The 17647-nt window shown below is 33.2% G+C and overlaps 4 protein-coding genes across 4 annotated transcripts; 3 read left to right on the forward strand and 1 right to left on the reverse strand.

The window, feature by feature from the left end:
* Positions 1-768: 768 nt before the first annotated feature.
* On the reverse strand, positions 769-2682 carry LOC110870473. The gene has a single exon (XM_022119654.1). It carries the CDS (start codon positions 2680-2682, stop codon positions 769-771), a length of 1914 nt encoding a protein of 637 aa, XP_021975346.1.
* A 124-nt stretch (positions 2683-2806) lies between these two features.
* LOC110870472 (ATP-dependent DNA helicase PIF1-like) lies at positions 2807-7128 on the forward strand. The gene is made up of 3 exons (XM_022119653.1): positions 2807-2855; positions 5790-6250; positions 6349-7128. The coding sequence occupies exons 1-3, from the start codon at positions 2807-2809 to the stop codon at positions 7126-7128; spliced, it is 1290 nt and encodes a 429-aa protein (XP_021975345.1).
* A 3481-nt stretch (positions 7129-10609) lies between these two features.
* On the forward strand, positions 10610-13091 carry LOC110870471. The gene is made up of 7 exons (XM_022119652.1): positions 10610-10678; positions 10768-10821; positions 12124-12192; positions 12272-12462; positions 12555-12690; positions 12783-12962; positions 13044-13091. The coding sequence occupies exons 1-7, from the start codon at positions 10610-10612 to the stop codon at positions 13089-13091; spliced, it is 747 nt and encodes a 248-aa protein (XP_021975344.1).
* Positions 13092-15975: 2884 nt separating this feature from the next.
* Positions 15976-17647, forward strand: LOC110870470. Its single transcript, XM_022119651.1, has 3 exons — positions 15976-16286; positions 16370-17011; positions 17608-17647. Exons 1-3 carry the CDS (start codon positions 15976-15978, stop codon positions 17645-17647), a joined length of 993 nt encoding a protein of 330 aa, XP_021975343.1.

Below are 17647 nucleotides of genomic sequence, written 5' to 3' on the forward strand. Positions count from 1 at the left end.
CATTTTTATCGTTTGGAACTACAGTAATACCACCTTTCTTGGGTACTACTTGCACCGGACTTACCCAAACAGAATCAGATATAGGATAAATCAGCCCTGCATCTAACAACTTAATTACTTCTTTCTTCACCACGTCTTGCATATTAGGATTCAAACGCCTTTGATGCTGTGCACTAGGTTTGTAATCGTTTTCCATGAGAATCTTATGCGTACAAAAAGAAGGATTAATGCCTTTGATATCCATAATCTTCCACGCCATAGCTTTCTTGTGGAGCTTTAGCACTTCGAGAAGTTGTCTCTTTTCTTCTTCTGCTAAGGATGCTGAAATTATGACTGGCAAGTGACACTCCTTGTCTAGAAATACGTATTCAAGATGCGGTGGGAGTTCTTTTAACTCCAACGATGGTGGGTCTTCAACCGATGGTTTGGATTTTTCTTCAACTTGACGGTCAATTTCCACAAATTGATCTGGACTTTGGGAACCATCTTCACCGATTTGGCAGACTGGCTGTTCCTGTGAAATGTCGTTTTGGTTCTCACACAAAAGAGGTGTGTCCATATCAATTTCTTCACTCGTGCCTTCGAAATGAGAGCTTACACAAGTATCGACAATGTCGACATAGTAAAGCATGTCATCGTGACTCTGCGGATGTTGGATTGATCTTTTAATATCAAAAGTCACGTGCTCGTCATTTACTCGGAGCGTGATCTGGCCAGCTGCCACATCAACGATCGTCCTCGCAGTATTGAGGAACGGGCGTCCAAGTATTAATGGCACTTTTGAGTCTTCGTCCATGTCGAGAATAACAAAATCCACGGGAAAACAAATTTATCTATTTTAACAAGCATGTTTTCAACGAATCCACGTGGATACTTGATCGAATGATCTGCAAGTCGAATGCTCATTCTAGTGGGTGAAGGTTCACCCAGATCTAATTTAGCAAAGACCTTATATGGCATAAGGTTTATGCTAGTTCCTAAATCGGATAATGCGTGACTGACAGACATACTGCCAATGAGACAGGGAAGAGTAAAACTGGCCGGATCTCCCATCTTTTCAGGTAAACGGTTTTGGAGAAGGGCTGAACAGTTTTCGTTCATCAACACACAAGACAAGCTTTCCAGCTTCTGCTTGTTTGTGAGGATGTCTTTTAAGAACCTTGCGTATTTAGGCATTTGAGCCAACGCCTCAACAAATGGTGTGTTTATGTGTAATTGTTTAAACATCTCTAAAAACTTACCATGTTGCTCAGCGTTCTTTTGCTTCTTCAATCTGCTTGGATATGGGACAGGAGGAATGAAATCTTTAACTGGCTCCTGAAACTGTGCTGTACTTGCTGGGACTCGCCTAGCGTGCACCTCGTCTGAAGCGTCAGTTTGGACCGTATCAGTGATCGGTGGTGAGTCCGATTTGTCAGGTCCCGTGGCTTTACCACTCCTCGTCATTACTGCATTAACGTGCCCTCTCGGGTTTGGTTCTGTGTTACCTGGAAGACTACCTTGTGGTCTTTCAGACAACATTTTGGCTAATTGGCCGACTTGATTCTCTATGGTTTGAATTGAAGCCTTCTGGCTCCGCATTTCCCCTTCTTGAGCCATGAAACGTTCCTCATGCTGCTTGTATCGCTTTTCAGATATTTGATTGGCATTGTTGGAGTTGTTTAACAGCTGCGCCATCATCTCTTCTAGTTTTGAGTTGGTTTGAGAGGTTTGAGGCTGGGAAGTGCTTCCTGAACCTAAATTATTGTAACATGGTTGAAAAGTTCGCCCTGATGGCTGAAAAGATTGCCCCTGAGACTGTTGTGGTGTGGGAGCGCGTTGAGCATATCCGAGTGGGTTTTGGTTACTGGAATTGGCTTTCCACCCAAAGTTTGGGTGATTCCTCCAACCCGGATTGTACGTGTTGCTATAGGGGTTATTTTGGGGGCTAATTTGATTGCCCAAATAGTCCACCTCTTCGTGGCATGTAAACATAACACCCTGCTCACATGTACCTGGCTCGTGTGACACTCCACACAGCTCACATGATGATTGTACTTGCGAAACGTTCTGAGCTTGATCAAATCTTGCTGCCAAAGCTCCAATTTGTGCTGCAAGAGCCGTATATGTATCCACTTGATGAACTCCAGGAATAGATGATGCTTTGGTTCGCACTCCACCGTGATGAGAACTCGACTTCAAGGTAGCTTTTTCTATGATTGCATAGGCTTCGTTGGGTGTTTTTGTTCCAAGATCGCCTCCTGCATATACATCTAAACGTTCTTGTGAGTCGTAGTTGAGTCCTTGGTAGAAATTCAACACAAGTTGTCTTTTGGACAACCCATGATGTGGAACATCGATCAAAAGATCTTTGGACCTCTCCCAAGCTGCGTGTAGAGATTCGCCTTCGTCCTGTTTGAATGTCATAATACGGTTTTTAAGCTTAGCTGTCTTTTCCGGCGGGAAATATTTTTGCATAAAAAGATCGGCCATCTCGTTCCAAGTCGTGATGGAACCTGCTGGAAGTGACAAAAGCCAAGATCGGGCTTTGTCTCGCAAAGAAAATGGAAAGAGCCGCAAACGGATTGCGTCTTCAGAAACGTCTCTAATTTTGAAAGTCGAGCACACTTCGAGAAATGATGCGATGTGCTGACCTGGATCTTCGTGATCCTTCCCATCAAACTGCACAGAATTTTGCAACATGTTAATAATACTAGATTTAATTTCAAAACTCGGTGCTGCTATAGTATGTCGGGCAATGCTCGGTAGCAAGCCCTCCCCTCCTGGACGTCCGGTCTCATTCAGAGGCTAGTCGTCTTCTGCCATAATGCTTCCTGTGTCGTCCTCTGAACTCTCACTATCAGAAAGAATCACTGGTTCGTCGATTGCGGCCGCAATCCTTTGTGCAACAACAAGTGATATCTCGCGAAGCCGCCTACTTCTTCTTAAGTTATTTTCTGGTTCGTTGGCTAGCTCAGCGTCAGCGGGTGCAGGGGGCGTGGACATTAGCCTAGACATAAAAAGGAACGCATTATACAGAAAAAAGAACATAATATATATATGAAATAAATAATAATGACAATACTAACATCTAATATACATGTAATATATATACAGACTATTAAAACAAATTTAAACAAATATTTACTGGCTTATTTACATATTTACATCCGATAACTCTCTCTTATATATATATATATATATATATCAGAAAATCTGATATATCTTATAAAATTCTGATAAATAACTGATGAAAGCTTTCGTTCCACCAGAAATTCTGATAAATCCATCAGAAGCACCAGAAAATCTGGTAATTTCATCAGAATTGAAACTATTGTTTTTAGACCATCTAATGGGTTTTATCAGAATCCATCAGAAAAACGGATAAATTCATTGGAATTTATCAGAAAATCTGATGATTTTATCAGAAAGTTATATTTTATTTTTATGAAGTAAATAAATAAACAAATGAGTACAATACTTTAATGAATGAATAGAAAATTAAAAGGACATAAATAAATAAATAAATAAATAAATAACTGAACGTAAATAAATAAAATACTGAATTAGAAATACTGAACTGAAATAAATAAATGAATGAAGTACAGAAATGAAATTACTGAATTGAATACTTGCCAGTACATGGTTCGATTCCGAACACATGACTTGACTTAAAATAAATGAAATAAATGACGTACAATAAATGAAATAAAAATGTTAGTTGAACAGTAAATAAAAAGTTAGTATGTTAGTGGGTTAGTAAAGTTAGTGGTTAGTAAAGTTAGTGGTTAGTGGTTAGTAAAACAGAAAAGAAAAGTTAGTCAAAAGTTAGTATTTATAAGTAAGTAAATTAAAGAAAACAAAAGTTAGTTAAACAGTTAAGTATAAGAGAATAAATAAATACAAAAATTTACAGATATTAACAGTTATTGACATTTTGTACACCGGTAATATAGTGACTCGGATTTTTCCATTAATTTTGCCGTGTCCCCGGCAGCGGCGCCAAAAACTTGACGTGGGTGCGAACACACGTATTTATTTACAGTATGTTCCCATGCGACGAAGTGCGTTTTAAATTTATAAAAATGGTTTATACCTTAACATTAAAACACACACAACAAAGGACAAGTGTATCCCGTCATATATGCAGTAAAGTATTGGTAAGAGCCAGATATCGATCCATTGAACACGGGCGTTAAATGTACTAAATCTTTGTCATTAGATTACTAGATATAAAGAAAGGTGAATGGTTGTTTAACTAAGTTATCTAAATTACATCTAAAACAAAAATATACTATTATCTTATTTCCTAAATAACCTAAACATGTTATCTATCAGATATGTCACAAAAGTACTTAATCAATTTTCCAATTTCAAGACAGTTAGTCATCCGCTAGGAATTTTCTAACATGATGATTCTTTGGAAAGTTAACGCGATAAACACACGTTAACCACCTAAAATCATTCTTTAGCGAGCTATTGATATTCATTCATGTAAACCTTTAAAGATAGATTAGTCATCCGCTAGGAGTTTTCTAACCTCACTTATCAAAGAAAGCAATACCGATGGTCACAATACAGCCACGAGGATAAGCATTTAAGTAGATCATATAACAACATATTTCACCTTTACAAGTCTTGAATACAAATCTACCATGTCAGCAATTTCAGACCAAAACTACTAAACAAGGATCATAAACCGCATGCAAGAACATGTAATCAACACCATATAATTCGTTAGAACCCTTACGTGCAAGAAAGTATTCCTAATCAAAATAAGATATATCTTGGATAAAACCAATACCCCTCTCGAGTTTCATGGTGTAAACAAGTTTACAAACAAGTGATTAATCAAGAAATAGTTACCATCCCACTAACCACAGATTCATTATCCAAAATAATCAAACATAATCAGGAACTCAACATCAATGAAACGTTCGTTATATAATCATGAAGATTCAACAAGAAAAAGTACTTAAGTTTCATACAAACAAGATTACAACATAAAGTTCATTCAAGAAACAAGTTTATAACTATTATTACATAAACTACATTAAACATAAACTAACATCAGCTCAATACTTGCAAAATGATCATAATACATGTTCAAGAACAAGGAATCGAACCATAAACAAGCAAGGAATTGATGGGTTGGATCGGTTATGCTTCCATTCGGTCTTTAGGCTTCAAAGTGATCTGATCAGGACTGCTTCGGAACCCAGAAATCGCCCAGAAACATGGAGAAAAACCCAACATTTGAACCAGTAGCGAATGCTGCTATTTATAGATGATTTCCAGATTGGCACGGCCGTGCGGATTTGGCACGGTCGTGCGGTCAGATGTTGTCGTGTGACGTCAGTTTCAGCGATCCCAAGTCAGCCAAGTGGACTAGTGGACAAGTTGCCTGAATCAGCAGATCGGCACAGTAGTGCCACTCCTCTGAGATGTTGGTCAGAAGGCTTAGTTTGGCAATGGCACGGTAGTGCCGCCGGTGGCACGGTAGTGCGGTCCGAGAAATAGTTGGCACTCCTGGTTGCACTAGCAGTGCTTCCGAGATCGTAGCAGTGGCACGGTAGTGCCGCCGTTGGCACGGTCGTGCCACACCTGGCAGTCCATCAGATTTTTGCCATTTTCATCAGAAATGCATCAGATTTTGTCCGTTTTCACCAGATTTTTCCATTATATTCTGTTTAAGACCTGAAAGTATAAAAGTACCGATTTTGGTACCTATCCGTCGTGTTTTCGGTCAAAAATGCTTAAAACCGAAGTGTTTTGGGATATAAAAATATGTATAATTTAACGTATATCAGCAACCGTTGAAGGTGATAAAGGAGGTGTATTTTTTGTTTACGGCTATGGAGGCACAGGTAAGACATTTTTGTGGAGGACGTTAGCCTTATCGGTTAGGTCTAGAGAGCAGATTGTTCTAAGTGTTGCTTCCAGTGGTATTGCTTCTTTACTAATGTCTAGAGGTAGAACGGCCCATTCTAGATTTCACATTCCCATAAATTTAGATGAGAGTTCTATGTGTCACATAAGGCCTGATGGTGATGTAGCTTACTTACTTAAGCATACTAGGTTGATCATATGGGATGAAGCACCTATGGTACACAGACATGCTTTCGAAGCTTTAGACAGAACATTTAAAGATGTGTTGGTTGATAAAAGCAATCTTCATTCTGATGGTTTGTTTGGAGGTAAAGTAATTGTCTTTGGTGGTGACTTTAGACAGATTCTTCCAGTTATTCCAAACGGAAGTAGGCAAGAAATTGTCAACGCTTCGTTGAGTTCATCTTATATATGGTCCCAATGTAAGTTACTTACTTTGACCAAAAACATGAGATTGACTATTGGTGCTGAGAAATCTAGATTATAGGAGACGCACAAATTGCCAAATGGCTTCTCGATATTGGTGAGGGTAAAGTAGGAGGCGACAATGATGGTGTGGCAACTTTACAAATACCTTCTGATCTTCTAATCACAGATTGTTTGGATCCCATTGAAAGCTTGATTCAATTTGTATATCCATCAGTTTTAGAAAGATATATGGATCGAGATTATTTTTCTGAAAGGGCGATTCTTACACCAAAAAATGAGGTCGTACATGAAATAAATGATCGATTGTTAGAGTTGTTTCCTGGTGAACCAACAGAGTACCTAAGCTCTGATAGTATATGTCAAACGGAACAAGTTATAGATTCCTTCCAGCAAGAGTTGTATTCACCTGATGTCCTGAATGGCTTAAAGATATCTGGTTTACCAAATCATCGTCTGGTTTTAAAAGTCGGTGTTCCAATTATGCTTCTTAGGAACATTGACCAACAAAATGGATTATGTAATGGTACAAGGTTGCAGGTTACATTTCTTGGAAAGCGTGTTATGGAAGCTGAAATTATATCAGGTGCTAATGTTGGAACTAGAACGTTCATTCCAAGAATTACCATGATACCGTCGGACAAAAAAATACCTTTTGCTTTTCAACGACAACAGTTTCCTGTTGCTGTCTGTTTCGCTATGACAATTAATAAGAGTCAAGGGCAGTCTTTGTCTAAGGTTGGACTTTTTTTAAAAGAACCAGTTTTTACACATGGTCAGTTATATGTAGCCTTATCAATCAAGAGGAGGGGTGAAGATGTTAATTCTAGATAACGAAGGGAAACCGACAGATACTACAACGAATGTTGTTTATAAAGAAGTTTTCACTCACCTATGTTAAGTCTATTAATTAATTTTGTTTATTATAATTATTTTAATAAAAGTTGATGCATTTTTTGATATTGTAATGTATTATTAGGAACATTCTTTAATTATTTGATGTTGTTTATTAATTTTCAATATATTAATTTAGTACAAGGTTATCATTAAATCATATATTTTTTATCTACACATACATAATCATCGGTTATATGGACTCATTTTTTAACATTTGATGAAAGCCCGAAATGGATATATTAACTGTTGTGTACATATATTGTATATTCTTACCTCAAATACCTAACTTTTTTAATATATTGACTATAATGAATAAGGAACAATCATATTTAAATACCAGTTAGTAAATATTAAAGATTAAACATTAAACATGTATCAACAACAACATAAAATAAGTTATATCTCATTTAGTAGTCTAAAAAGGTTTACATCATCAACTGTTAATACATTAAAAAATGATTATAAGATAAAGACGCAAAATGAGATGAACCTAAAGTAGCCAACCAACAAAATTCTTAAATTATAGTTATATTGTTTAAAAAGTTTGAAAGCAACTATTTGACAACCTTCTTCAGAATCAATTTGTTTTGAACTGGGCAATAAACAAACGTGCACTTAGCAGCAGGATTGATACCATTTGGTTTCGTAAATTTCGTACGCCATTCCAAAGCCTCATATCGAAAACCACCACCGTCTTTCTCACCACGAAATGAAATCAACGTATCCACTCCAGCCAAGTTCTGCACATACATCTCCATAGTCATGTCAATTCTTGATGCTTCAGCAAGATCGACACTAAGACGCTACGATAAATAATTAAAGCAAAATATTAGATTATGACATATACAACATTGCAAAATCAAATACTAAAAACAAAGTATTGTTTTTATACTATTTTAGATATAAATAATGCTAATACTAACTGAACTTACAAAACGCCTGTCATACTTCCATTCAAACTCAATAGGATGGTAGTCTGGATCAACCTTTTTATCTTCTTCAGAATCTGAAACTTCAACATCTTCCTCATCAGACATTCCATCGCTATCAGAGTTTGTTAAAATGGAAGAAACATCATCAGAATCATCGTCCATGGATTCATTATAATCTGGATCAGATTCATCTTCATCCTTTTCATGATCGGTTTCTACATCCGTGTCTTTTATATCAATATTTGAAGGACCTGGTTTAGGTATGTTTATAGCAGCAAGCGTGTATACTCTCTTTCGCACAAGAACCTCACAACCATTCAAGTCATAAACAATCAGCTGGAAATTTTGTTTAAAGATGTACCTCATCACAACGTAATAATCCGGGTATATAGGTACGTAAGAAACAACATTGTCCCATGAATCGTAAAGAAAATACGCCTTAGTATCCCGGTCTTTCTCAATCATCACATCAAAACTGTCCCACAAATTAACATGGACCTTGAATGTTAACTTCCGAATAGATGGTAAACATATTGTTTCTTCAACGAAATCAGCAAGAATGATCTGCGTATAATATTTATCGTGGCGATATAAGTTAAATTTGTTAATGAAAAGCATTAAATAGTAAACTTTATATACTTACCAAATTATCATTGGACTCTTCTGTGAAGCGTTGGCAGAAGTACTCGACATTGCTTATCGTTTTCTCCGTAGACATTGAAGTAAATAAAGGGACATTAGTTCCCAATATTGGATGGGGTTGCATCTTCTTAAAGGGTGTTAACAAATACGAATATAATTCAATTTGCTTAAACATCAGAAAACAACCGTCCGTAAATGATAGTTTAGCTACAATACTTTCCCAACCATCCATGAACACAAACGCACCTTTATGCTTAGTCAAGAGAACTTCAAACTCCTTACCATTAACACATTTGATAACGGCTTGATTGTTTGGTTCAGCATTTATTAGGAATCTGTTGCTATATTCATATGGTATTTCCTTGAAAAAAATAACATGTATTAAAATAAATAAATCAGGAAAAATTGTTGTACTAATAAGATTAATAAACTTACTAGATATTGAGAAGAATTGGAGGAAAATATTTGACAAAAGACGTCATAGTGATCTGAGTTTGAACAAACATGTAGTAATTAGATTAGGATCTCCGCTTAATAAAGAACATAATCAATGTAATGACCATAATCCAAATAAAACATTCACATAACAAAATTATATAAAACAATAATCATAATGCAAAAATAATGAAGATGCATAAAAAAATTAAATGAATATATCTACAAACTTAAACCTAATACCATTAACATGGACTATATAATAATTCAAATCTAACATACACTTACGAAGATAACATCTTCCATATGAATAACACAAAGTAATCGATTATTCTAAGACATGAAATAAGAAAAATTATTTAAAATAACACATAAAAAACACAGTGACCTATAATAAATGGATTTAAAAACATTACAAACATTTGTGCCATAAAAATCTAACTTCTTATTTAATAGTAAGAATCAAAACAAAATTGACAAATGGATTTCAACATTTAACCAAAAGATAATAAAAAATCTTCAACATCAGAATTGTTGAATCATAGCTTTAACATGTCTATTATCATATATTGCATGTAATACATCAAAATAACACAAATCTTTGAACTAAACACATAAACAAACAGCCGACTATAATAAACAGATTTAAAATCATTAATAGTACATAAAATCGACATTGGAAACAAGAGAACTTCAAAATCAACAATGGATTCCAAGATTTAAGAAATTCAGAGTAAACAAAGTTCAAAATTGAAGTTATTTATTCATACCTTTATGATCTGATTAGTAGAAGAAGATGAAGATGTTGATGTAATTGATGAAGATGATGGAGGTTATTGGGAAGGGTGAGAGGATATTTTGAAGATAGAGAAGGTAAATGATTTAGAAGATTTGGTTGAAAAAATAATAAAACAATTATATACTATCCATATTTTTCGGGTCGGTATATTAAAAACAAGGATCCGCGAGAAATTGATATGCATTTGTATTATTAAATCGTTTTTTCATGGCATATATTTAGAATTAGTTAGAGATTTGATTATTTAAAGAAATCAAATCATAGAAATATAATCAATATTCCATTAATAAACGACGATTTTACATCTGACTTACTTGTAATTACACAATTCAAAGTTGAATTTTAAAATACAAAATATTGAATTGGCTTTTTTTTACACATTAACATCTATTATGGTGATATTACCATATTTAATATTGAATTGACTTATTTATATTTCATCAAATAGGCCATATTCGATCATATAAACAAATGCTTTGTATATCATATTAAATTATAGATTTCAACTTTTTTACATAATGGTTTCTCTTCCTTTTGATATTATACTTTTTGAAATTTTAACGAGGCTCAATGATAGATCTATTCATTGCTGCAAATGTGTATGTAGAGAATGGCGTCACGGGCTATCATCATGGGAGTTCGTGTGGCGACACTATTGTCAAAATTATCTGGTAATATAGTATTGTTGTGTTTTAGTTATCTTTAAATTAAAATAATATTAAACATTGTTCTTATTAATTCAAAATTATTTGTCTTTTATTAACGCAGGAAAAACTATTGGAGGATAGCCCGTTGTTGGATGATAGCCCGTCGTTGAGTAATGTAGTTTATGAAGAAGATTTTTCTCCTGAAATTTAAGACAATTAGTTTTTTCAAAAATTTGAGTGATGGGTTATTTATTTGGAATAATTATTGTTTCTTTTATTTGAATAAAATTTTAGTTTTTATGTTTTTTGTATTCAACACAAACATTTGTAACATGCTTTCAAGGATTCATTTAAAAAATAATTAGTCAACCGATTGAATATAAATTTTCAAAATCGAAACATAAATACTATCATCTTGATATATATTTTTATATTATATCTTAATATATCAATTTAAATTAATCAAATTTTAAAATTAAAACGTCATTATAATTAATTAAATATATCCATATATACTTTAGTGATAACATAAAAGTAATATCCGGACGTAAATTTAGTTAATATTGAATTTAAATTTCGGTTATTTAAATATATAATTAATATCATATTTTGATGATTGGATTACTTCGAAAAAATAATTTTTTTTCAAAAATTTATAAATTAAGGGTATGAATACGTATGTTAACAGAATTGTCAAACTATTTCCTTAAAAATATATATTTAATATAAATTTTCCAAATCGAAACATAAATAAAATCATCTTACTATTTATATTATGTATTATATCCTAATATATCAATTTAAATTAAACAACTTCCAAAATTAAAATTTTATTATAAGTATTTAAATATTTAAATATATTCATATATATTTTAGTTATAAGATAAAACTAAAATCCGGCCGTATATTTAGTCAGAGTACAAAATGTAAATTTGGGTTTTTTAAATATATACGGTATTTATTAAATGTAGGTTAAAAAAATTTTACAATGTTTAAAATATTGAGTTACAGTTTGTTAATTATTATAATATAGGTTTTAAATTTCAAAAAAAAAATACGAAAAGATACTTTCAATACTTATAAAATCCATCGTTCATTAATTTAATTTTAAAATTAATATTAAATATCAATTTTCGAAATCCAAACATAAATACAATCATCTTAGTATTTATTTTATGTATTATATCCTAATATATCAATTTAAATTAAACAACTTCCTAAATTAAAACTTTATTATAAATAGATGTTCAAAGTTGTTAGAAATTCATACATTTGAAGACAAAAATTTTTATTTGAGTTTGAATTTAACAAGGTATGAATTTATATTTTTTTTACTGTAATCTACAAGAAGTTTATTATTTTATTCATTCTAATTTTTAGTTTCTTTTATTCAGCTTTCTCTGTGACTTTTCCTCTTTAGCCGGCTTTCAGGCATGAGGATTGCTTATAAAAATAACTGTTCGTTTATATTTTGTAGAGGTTAAGTCATGAATTTATCCTAAAGAATCCTTTGAGAAACATATATGACCTTTGGCAAATTATGAAGGTTTGTATATATTTGTATAATGCGATAAGTATAATTTTTTTTTTAAATTAATGATTTTCGTAATTTTAAATTTAAACAGCCTCAAGTTGTTATCATACTTGGTACTATTAAGGCTATAGATAAGCATTTTGGTTGGCACTATATGGAGTGTCCTAAATGTTTAACGGAGGCGTCTACAGATTTTATAGACTGCGTCAGTTTGGAGGAACATTTTTTTCATGTGTGCAAAAACCCTGATTGTGATGAAAGTGTTATATATCCAGTTCCTAGGTAATATGAGCTATTTTTATCTATTTAAATATTTATATGTTTTGTAAAATAATCGATTTTTATATATGTATGTTTATATTTAATTTAATTAGATTCAAAATAAAAGTTCAAGTCGAAGACAATAGTGATGATGTTCCACTAATATTATTTCATCCTCTGGTTGATGAAATCATCGAAAAAGTTGTTCTCAAGTCGGCTGAACAATTGTTTCAAGAAAATACAACACCTGTATGTATAAATAATTTTTACTTCTCATATATTTTTTTTCATTATATTTCTAAAAATATTGTATTAATTGTATAAAATATTTTTATTGATAGGATGTTGAAGAAGTAATGTTTCCTGTGGATTTAAACAAGTTAACTGGAAAGATGTTTGCTTTTAAAATTGAGATAACAAATTATAATCTGACTAACTTTGATGAGATGTATTTTGTCACAAACATGACTGATGATGAGGTAATTATCAATGAGCTCAAAGAACAAATGAAAATTACTGAGGTATTTTTTATTTCAATACATGATTCATATTAATACATTATTATTTACATCATATTTAATTAATTTTTACATTTATTTTAGGTCAACGATAAAGTTTATCAAAAAGAAAATTCACATTCCAAGTGTTAAAGATGATGACTTTAACACCAGTTCTGATAGCACTAAAATCTTCAAACGTAGATTGGGTGACGTCTACAAGTCTTCAAGTTCAAGTAGTTTCAAGGATTTGGAGAAAATTCGCAAGAAATAAAGTTATTTCATATTTCTATGAACTTAAATCAATCGTTATCATTTTTACGTTTTTATCAATGGTATTTTTAATTTTATAGTATGATTGATGTGGTTATTTGAGTTTTATATTTTTTTTAATATGTTATCTATAATATAAAGATGTGATTTAAATCTTAGCTTTTTAATCATGAATAAACAAATGCAATCTAATAATAAAATGTATATTATATATAACAAATTATTAAAGCCTAAATTTTATATTCATTCATATCTGCTACATACAATACAGAGACAAAACGTTACATACTCGATAACAAAAAACCGTAACATACAATACAAAAACAAACAATTGTGGATCTTTTCTGTTGGGTGCACTTTGGAATGTAGCAGATATGAATAAATATAACCCCGGTGGCAGATATGTAATTAGCGAGCTCTGGAATTTCAAGGAAAATCCAAGAGCTACACTGGGGTTATAATCATTCATATCAATCACTTCCTTATGTGCACTGCACCATCTTCTAGGAGGTTGTCAAGTGTTCTCGCCTTTGTACTTGGTGTTTTGCGTATCTTTACATCCTCAGCCATTCTGTACAATATTTTCACAAAAAACATCAAAACCAAACCTGAACAAACCAAAACAAAAATGAAGAACCCTAGGTTTTTTCACAAGCATTAGAAACAATAAGAACCCAAAATACCCAGATAACCGATTTTCATCAAATCAAACACAATGAAATTTAAATGACCAATAAACACATTATGTTTTTTCAAAGCAAAACAAACATGAATAACCCAAAATACCCAAATAACTGATTATCATCGAATCAAATACATTCAAATGACCAATAAAGACATTCTGTTTTTTCAAAGCAAAACAAACATTAACAACACTGTTTTTTCACAAGTAAAACAAACATGAAGAACCCAAAATACCCAAATACATGATTATCATCCAATCAAACCAAAACCAAAAATCAAAATGATGAACACATTCAAATAATCGAATCAAATCAAAAATACCCAAATAACACATTCAAATCATTTAATCAAACCAAAAATCAATATGAAGAACACATCAATCCGAAACTGATCCGAACAGTTCTCAAACAACCAACCAAAATTATTCGAAATTTACCAAAAATCTGTTTTCACATTTCAAGTATCAATCTTGATGTGTGCAAATAACTACAAAGTTGTTTCTTCTCATTTGATTCAGAAATAAATACACACAAGTTTTATACTTTCAACAAAAAACAACATAGATCTGTACTCTAATCAACCAAATGATCACATGATATCTGAAACTATAGAATCAAACAAAACCAAACCTCTGTTTTGAAGATGTACCCGATGAAGATGATTATTAAGTTGATGAAGAAGATCTGTTCCCTGAAGATGAAGATTATCTGTTCAGCGATGAAGATGTTGGTGTGTTCACCGATGAAAATTGTCTACTTAGCGATGTCGATGAAGATGATGATATGTTCGCTGTTCGATGAAGGTGTTGGAAGTTGGGAGAGATTTTGTTGAGAAGTGTGATAAACTGATATGATCTTCATATCTCATAAGGGTAGATATTAAGGGGTTAAGAGTATAAAAGACTTTTCATATTTGTCAAAGTGGGAGTATTTTAGATGGTGGATGGGTGTAGACATGTTGTGTTATGCTACATGTTTAAATTATGTAAAGTTTTATGTTTTTATTTATTAGAATTTATGTTTGATAACGATATTAAAACTATTTTGACGATATCGATTAATTTTTTTTAGAAAGAAATCATGAATATTTACTGGTTATGTATAAAAATAACACTTTTATAATATGTTATATATTTTTATTAGTTGAAAATTCAACTAAAAGAATAATATAATATAATTTAAAAACAAACAATATAACATTTTGTATCAGTTTACTAAACATTTTTTAACTGAGATCTCAATAAGAATTAAAAGATAGTAAACTTAACACGAAAACTATGAATACACATAGAGACAAAGTTAGGATACTGATTAAACGGAACAAATAAATTATTGTGTCAAGGCAAATAAGATAGTCACGACTTTCAAAATTTTGTTTATGTATCTTTTAGTATTAACAACTAAATTTTCCTAACCCGGGATGTTCCCGGATAATAGCCTAGTTGACTATATAGAACGAAAGCCACTATTGGTTCGAACTAGAACCTTGATTAACTTGTAAACAGCATCCTAAGCATCCTATTGACATACAAATTATTACTATATATTACTATATATTAATTTACAACTTTCCTTTGTGAGGTAAACTTACTATAACTATTCAACCTTTTTTACAAATTTTAAAGCTAAATCTACACGTTGTTATGATGCACACTTGGACGGATCATTATTTTTTTTACTTGTTTAGACCGCCTGTAATGGGGCATTTTTGTAAAAAAAAAATCACCAAACACGTCGGAAAACGCCTGGCTTCCGCCCCCTTGGGAGTTATTGTGCGATATTCGACAAAAAAAAGGCCACCGGAGTTTTTGAAAACACGCCTAAATTTTGCTTTGGGGGACGAGTTGACCGTTGGCAACGGTAAGTTTCTTTAATTTTTTTTAAATCCAATATAACACACTATAAAATACCCACTAATCATACGCTTTTTTTTATAAAAAACTCACACACCATCAAACTTTCTCTCTACTACTTCTACAATTTATAAAAATATGAACCCATTCCGGCCCCCATTTGGTGTCCCCTCAAGACCTAGGAACCCGAACACAACCCAACCGCAACAACCCTTTAACCTTCAAGACATGGACCCGAACATGTTATCGTACGCGGCTTTCTTGAGTGGCGCTACTCCATTCGTGCAACCCACTTTCGGCTTTGGTCAAGCCAGCGGCTCGCAACCTTCACAACAACAACCCGAACCCGATGTGGATATCGTGTTGGAGACGCAACCCGAACCGGAGCGAGAGACATCGAAACGCGGCAAAAGGTCGCATAAGAAGAAGGAAGCGAACGAACCTCAACGTAAGCATTCTTACGTTAGTTGGACGAAGGAGAAGGAATACACGTTGGTTCGGGCGTGGGTCGATGTTTCGGAGGACCCCGATATTGGTAAGTTTTATATTTTTTTTACTTTTTTTTTCCTACACGTCGATTTTATTTTATTTTTAACGTACAACTTTATTTTTCAATTTGTAGCAAACTTTCAAACGGGCCCGACTTTTGGAATAGGATCCGTGCACTCTTTTATAGCACGTGGGGTAAGGCTGAACATCGTGACAAAGATTCCATTTCTAGCAAATGGACCGACATCAACAACACGTGTCACTCCTTCCAAGAAGTGTATCAACGTAACTACGATAATCGCCCTAGCGGAGAAGGTGACGTCGGGGTTTTAACGAGGGCTATGGAAGAGTACGAGAGAACGAAAAACGATTTCCCGTACTATAAGTGTTGGGAACTACTACGAAAAAGTCCAAAGTGGGCGAGCGTAGTGACCATGACGTCGAGTAGTAGATGTCAAGCTAAACGATCAAAAACATCATCCTTCGTTGACCCTGAAACACCGACTTCCGATGCCCGCAATGTTAATCTAAATGTTGTTGTGGATGTTGAGGAGCAATTTGAAGAAGAGTTGGCCCGACCGCCTGGTGTAAAAAAAGATAAGCGAACCAAGAAAAAACTGGTTGAGTCGTCTTCCGATCTGGAGTTGAAGGAAGATTTCGAGGAGATGAACCGTCGTCATCTCCAAGATATTCGAGACCTCGGCCACCAACGTTTAGAGACTATGAAAGAACGTGTCGCCGAAACCAAAAAGTTTAATGAGATGCAAGCGGCGAGGCAAATGGAAAAGGACATTGAGTTTTTGTCCAAAACCGATCGACCACCTCCAAGGCGACGCGTTGATCCTTGCGCAAATGCATCGCCAAAAAATTCGAGAAAAATACGAACTCTAGATCATCTTTCTTTTAACTTTATTTTTTTTATTTCCGTTTTTTATGTTTTTTTTATTTCTAGTAGTGTAATTTTTTTTTAAAATTAATGAAGTATTTTTAGTTTTAAATTAAAAAAATAAATAATTGTGTAATGATTGCATGGGCGTTATTAGGCATTATTCCCACTACGGCACTTTTGCAATAACACCCAGTAATGCCCCCATGCTGACTAGACTGCCACATGACAGAAAACGCCCTAGGGTGGGGGCATTATTTGGCTAACGACTACACATGGTCTTAGAGAAGTAGTGTCGGGTCCATCATTATTTCTTTTTATTTTACAAACACAATATCATAAGAAATATTTTATTTGTGACTTAATTAACTTTATTACCCCATACATAACATTAACCATCATCTCTTGATAGATGATAGTTTTTCTTGTAATTTGGGTTTTTAATTTCTTTTTAAATCTAAATTTATATTAATGGTTAAAATCAGTGTTGTAAAAATCCCGACTAATCGGCCAGTCACTAATTAA

This window comes from Helianthus annuus, chromosome 8 (assembly GCF_002127325.2).
Source record: "Helianthus annuus cultivar XRQ/B chromosome 8, HanXRQr2.0-SUNRISE, whole genome shotgun sequence".
NCBI lineage: Eukaryota > Viridiplantae > Streptophyta > Magnoliopsida > Asterales > Asteraceae > Helianthus > Helianthus annuus.

What these genes read in the sequence shown, in the direction of transcription:
- LOC110870473 (XM_022119654.1), bottom strand. Translation starts at nt 2,682, where the DNA reads ATGTTGCAAAATTCTGTGCAGTTTGATGGGAAGGATCACGAAGATCCA.
- LOC110870472 (XM_022119653.1), top strand. Translation starts at nt 2,807, where the DNA reads ATGCTTCCTGTGTCGTCCTCTGAACTCTCACTATCAGAAAGAATCACT. An exon ending in ACTATCAGAAAGAATCACTG is followed by an intron (nt 2,856 to 5,789) that starts GTTCGTCGATTG and finishes AACGTATATCAG; the next exon opens with CAACCGTTGAAGGTGATAAA. An exon ending in ACGGAAGTAGGCAAGAAATT is followed by an intron (nt 6,251 to 6,348) that starts GTCAACGCTTCG and finishes TGAGAAATCTAG; the next exon opens with ATTATAGGAGACGCACAAAT.
- LOC110870471 (XM_022119652.1), top strand. Translation starts at nt 10,610, where the DNA reads ATGGCGTCACGGGCTATCATCATGGGAGTTCGTGTGGCGACACTATTG. An exon ending in CAAAATTATCTGGTAATATA is followed by an intron (nt 10,679 to 10,767) that starts GTATTGTTGTGT and finishes TTATTAACGCAG; the next exon opens with GAAAAACTATTGGAGGATAG. An exon ending in TTCAAGAAAATACAACACCT is followed by an intron (nt 12,691 to 12,782) that starts GTATGTATAAAT and finishes TTTTATTGATAG; the next exon opens with GATGTTGAAGAAGTAATGTT.
- LOC110870470 (XM_022119651.1), top strand. Translation starts at nt 15,976, where the DNA reads ATGGACCCGAACATGTTATCGTACGCGGCTTTCTTGAGTGGCGCTACT. An exon ending in GAGGACCCCGATATTGGTAA is followed by an intron (nt 16,287 to 16,369) that starts GTTTTATATTTT and finishes TTCAATTTGTAG; the next exon opens with CAAACTTTCAAACGGGCCCG. An exon ending in AATGAGATGCAAGCGGCGAG is followed by an intron (nt 17,012 to 17,607) that starts GCAAATGGAAAA and finishes GGTTAAAATCAG; the next exon opens with TGTTGTAAAAATCCCGACTA.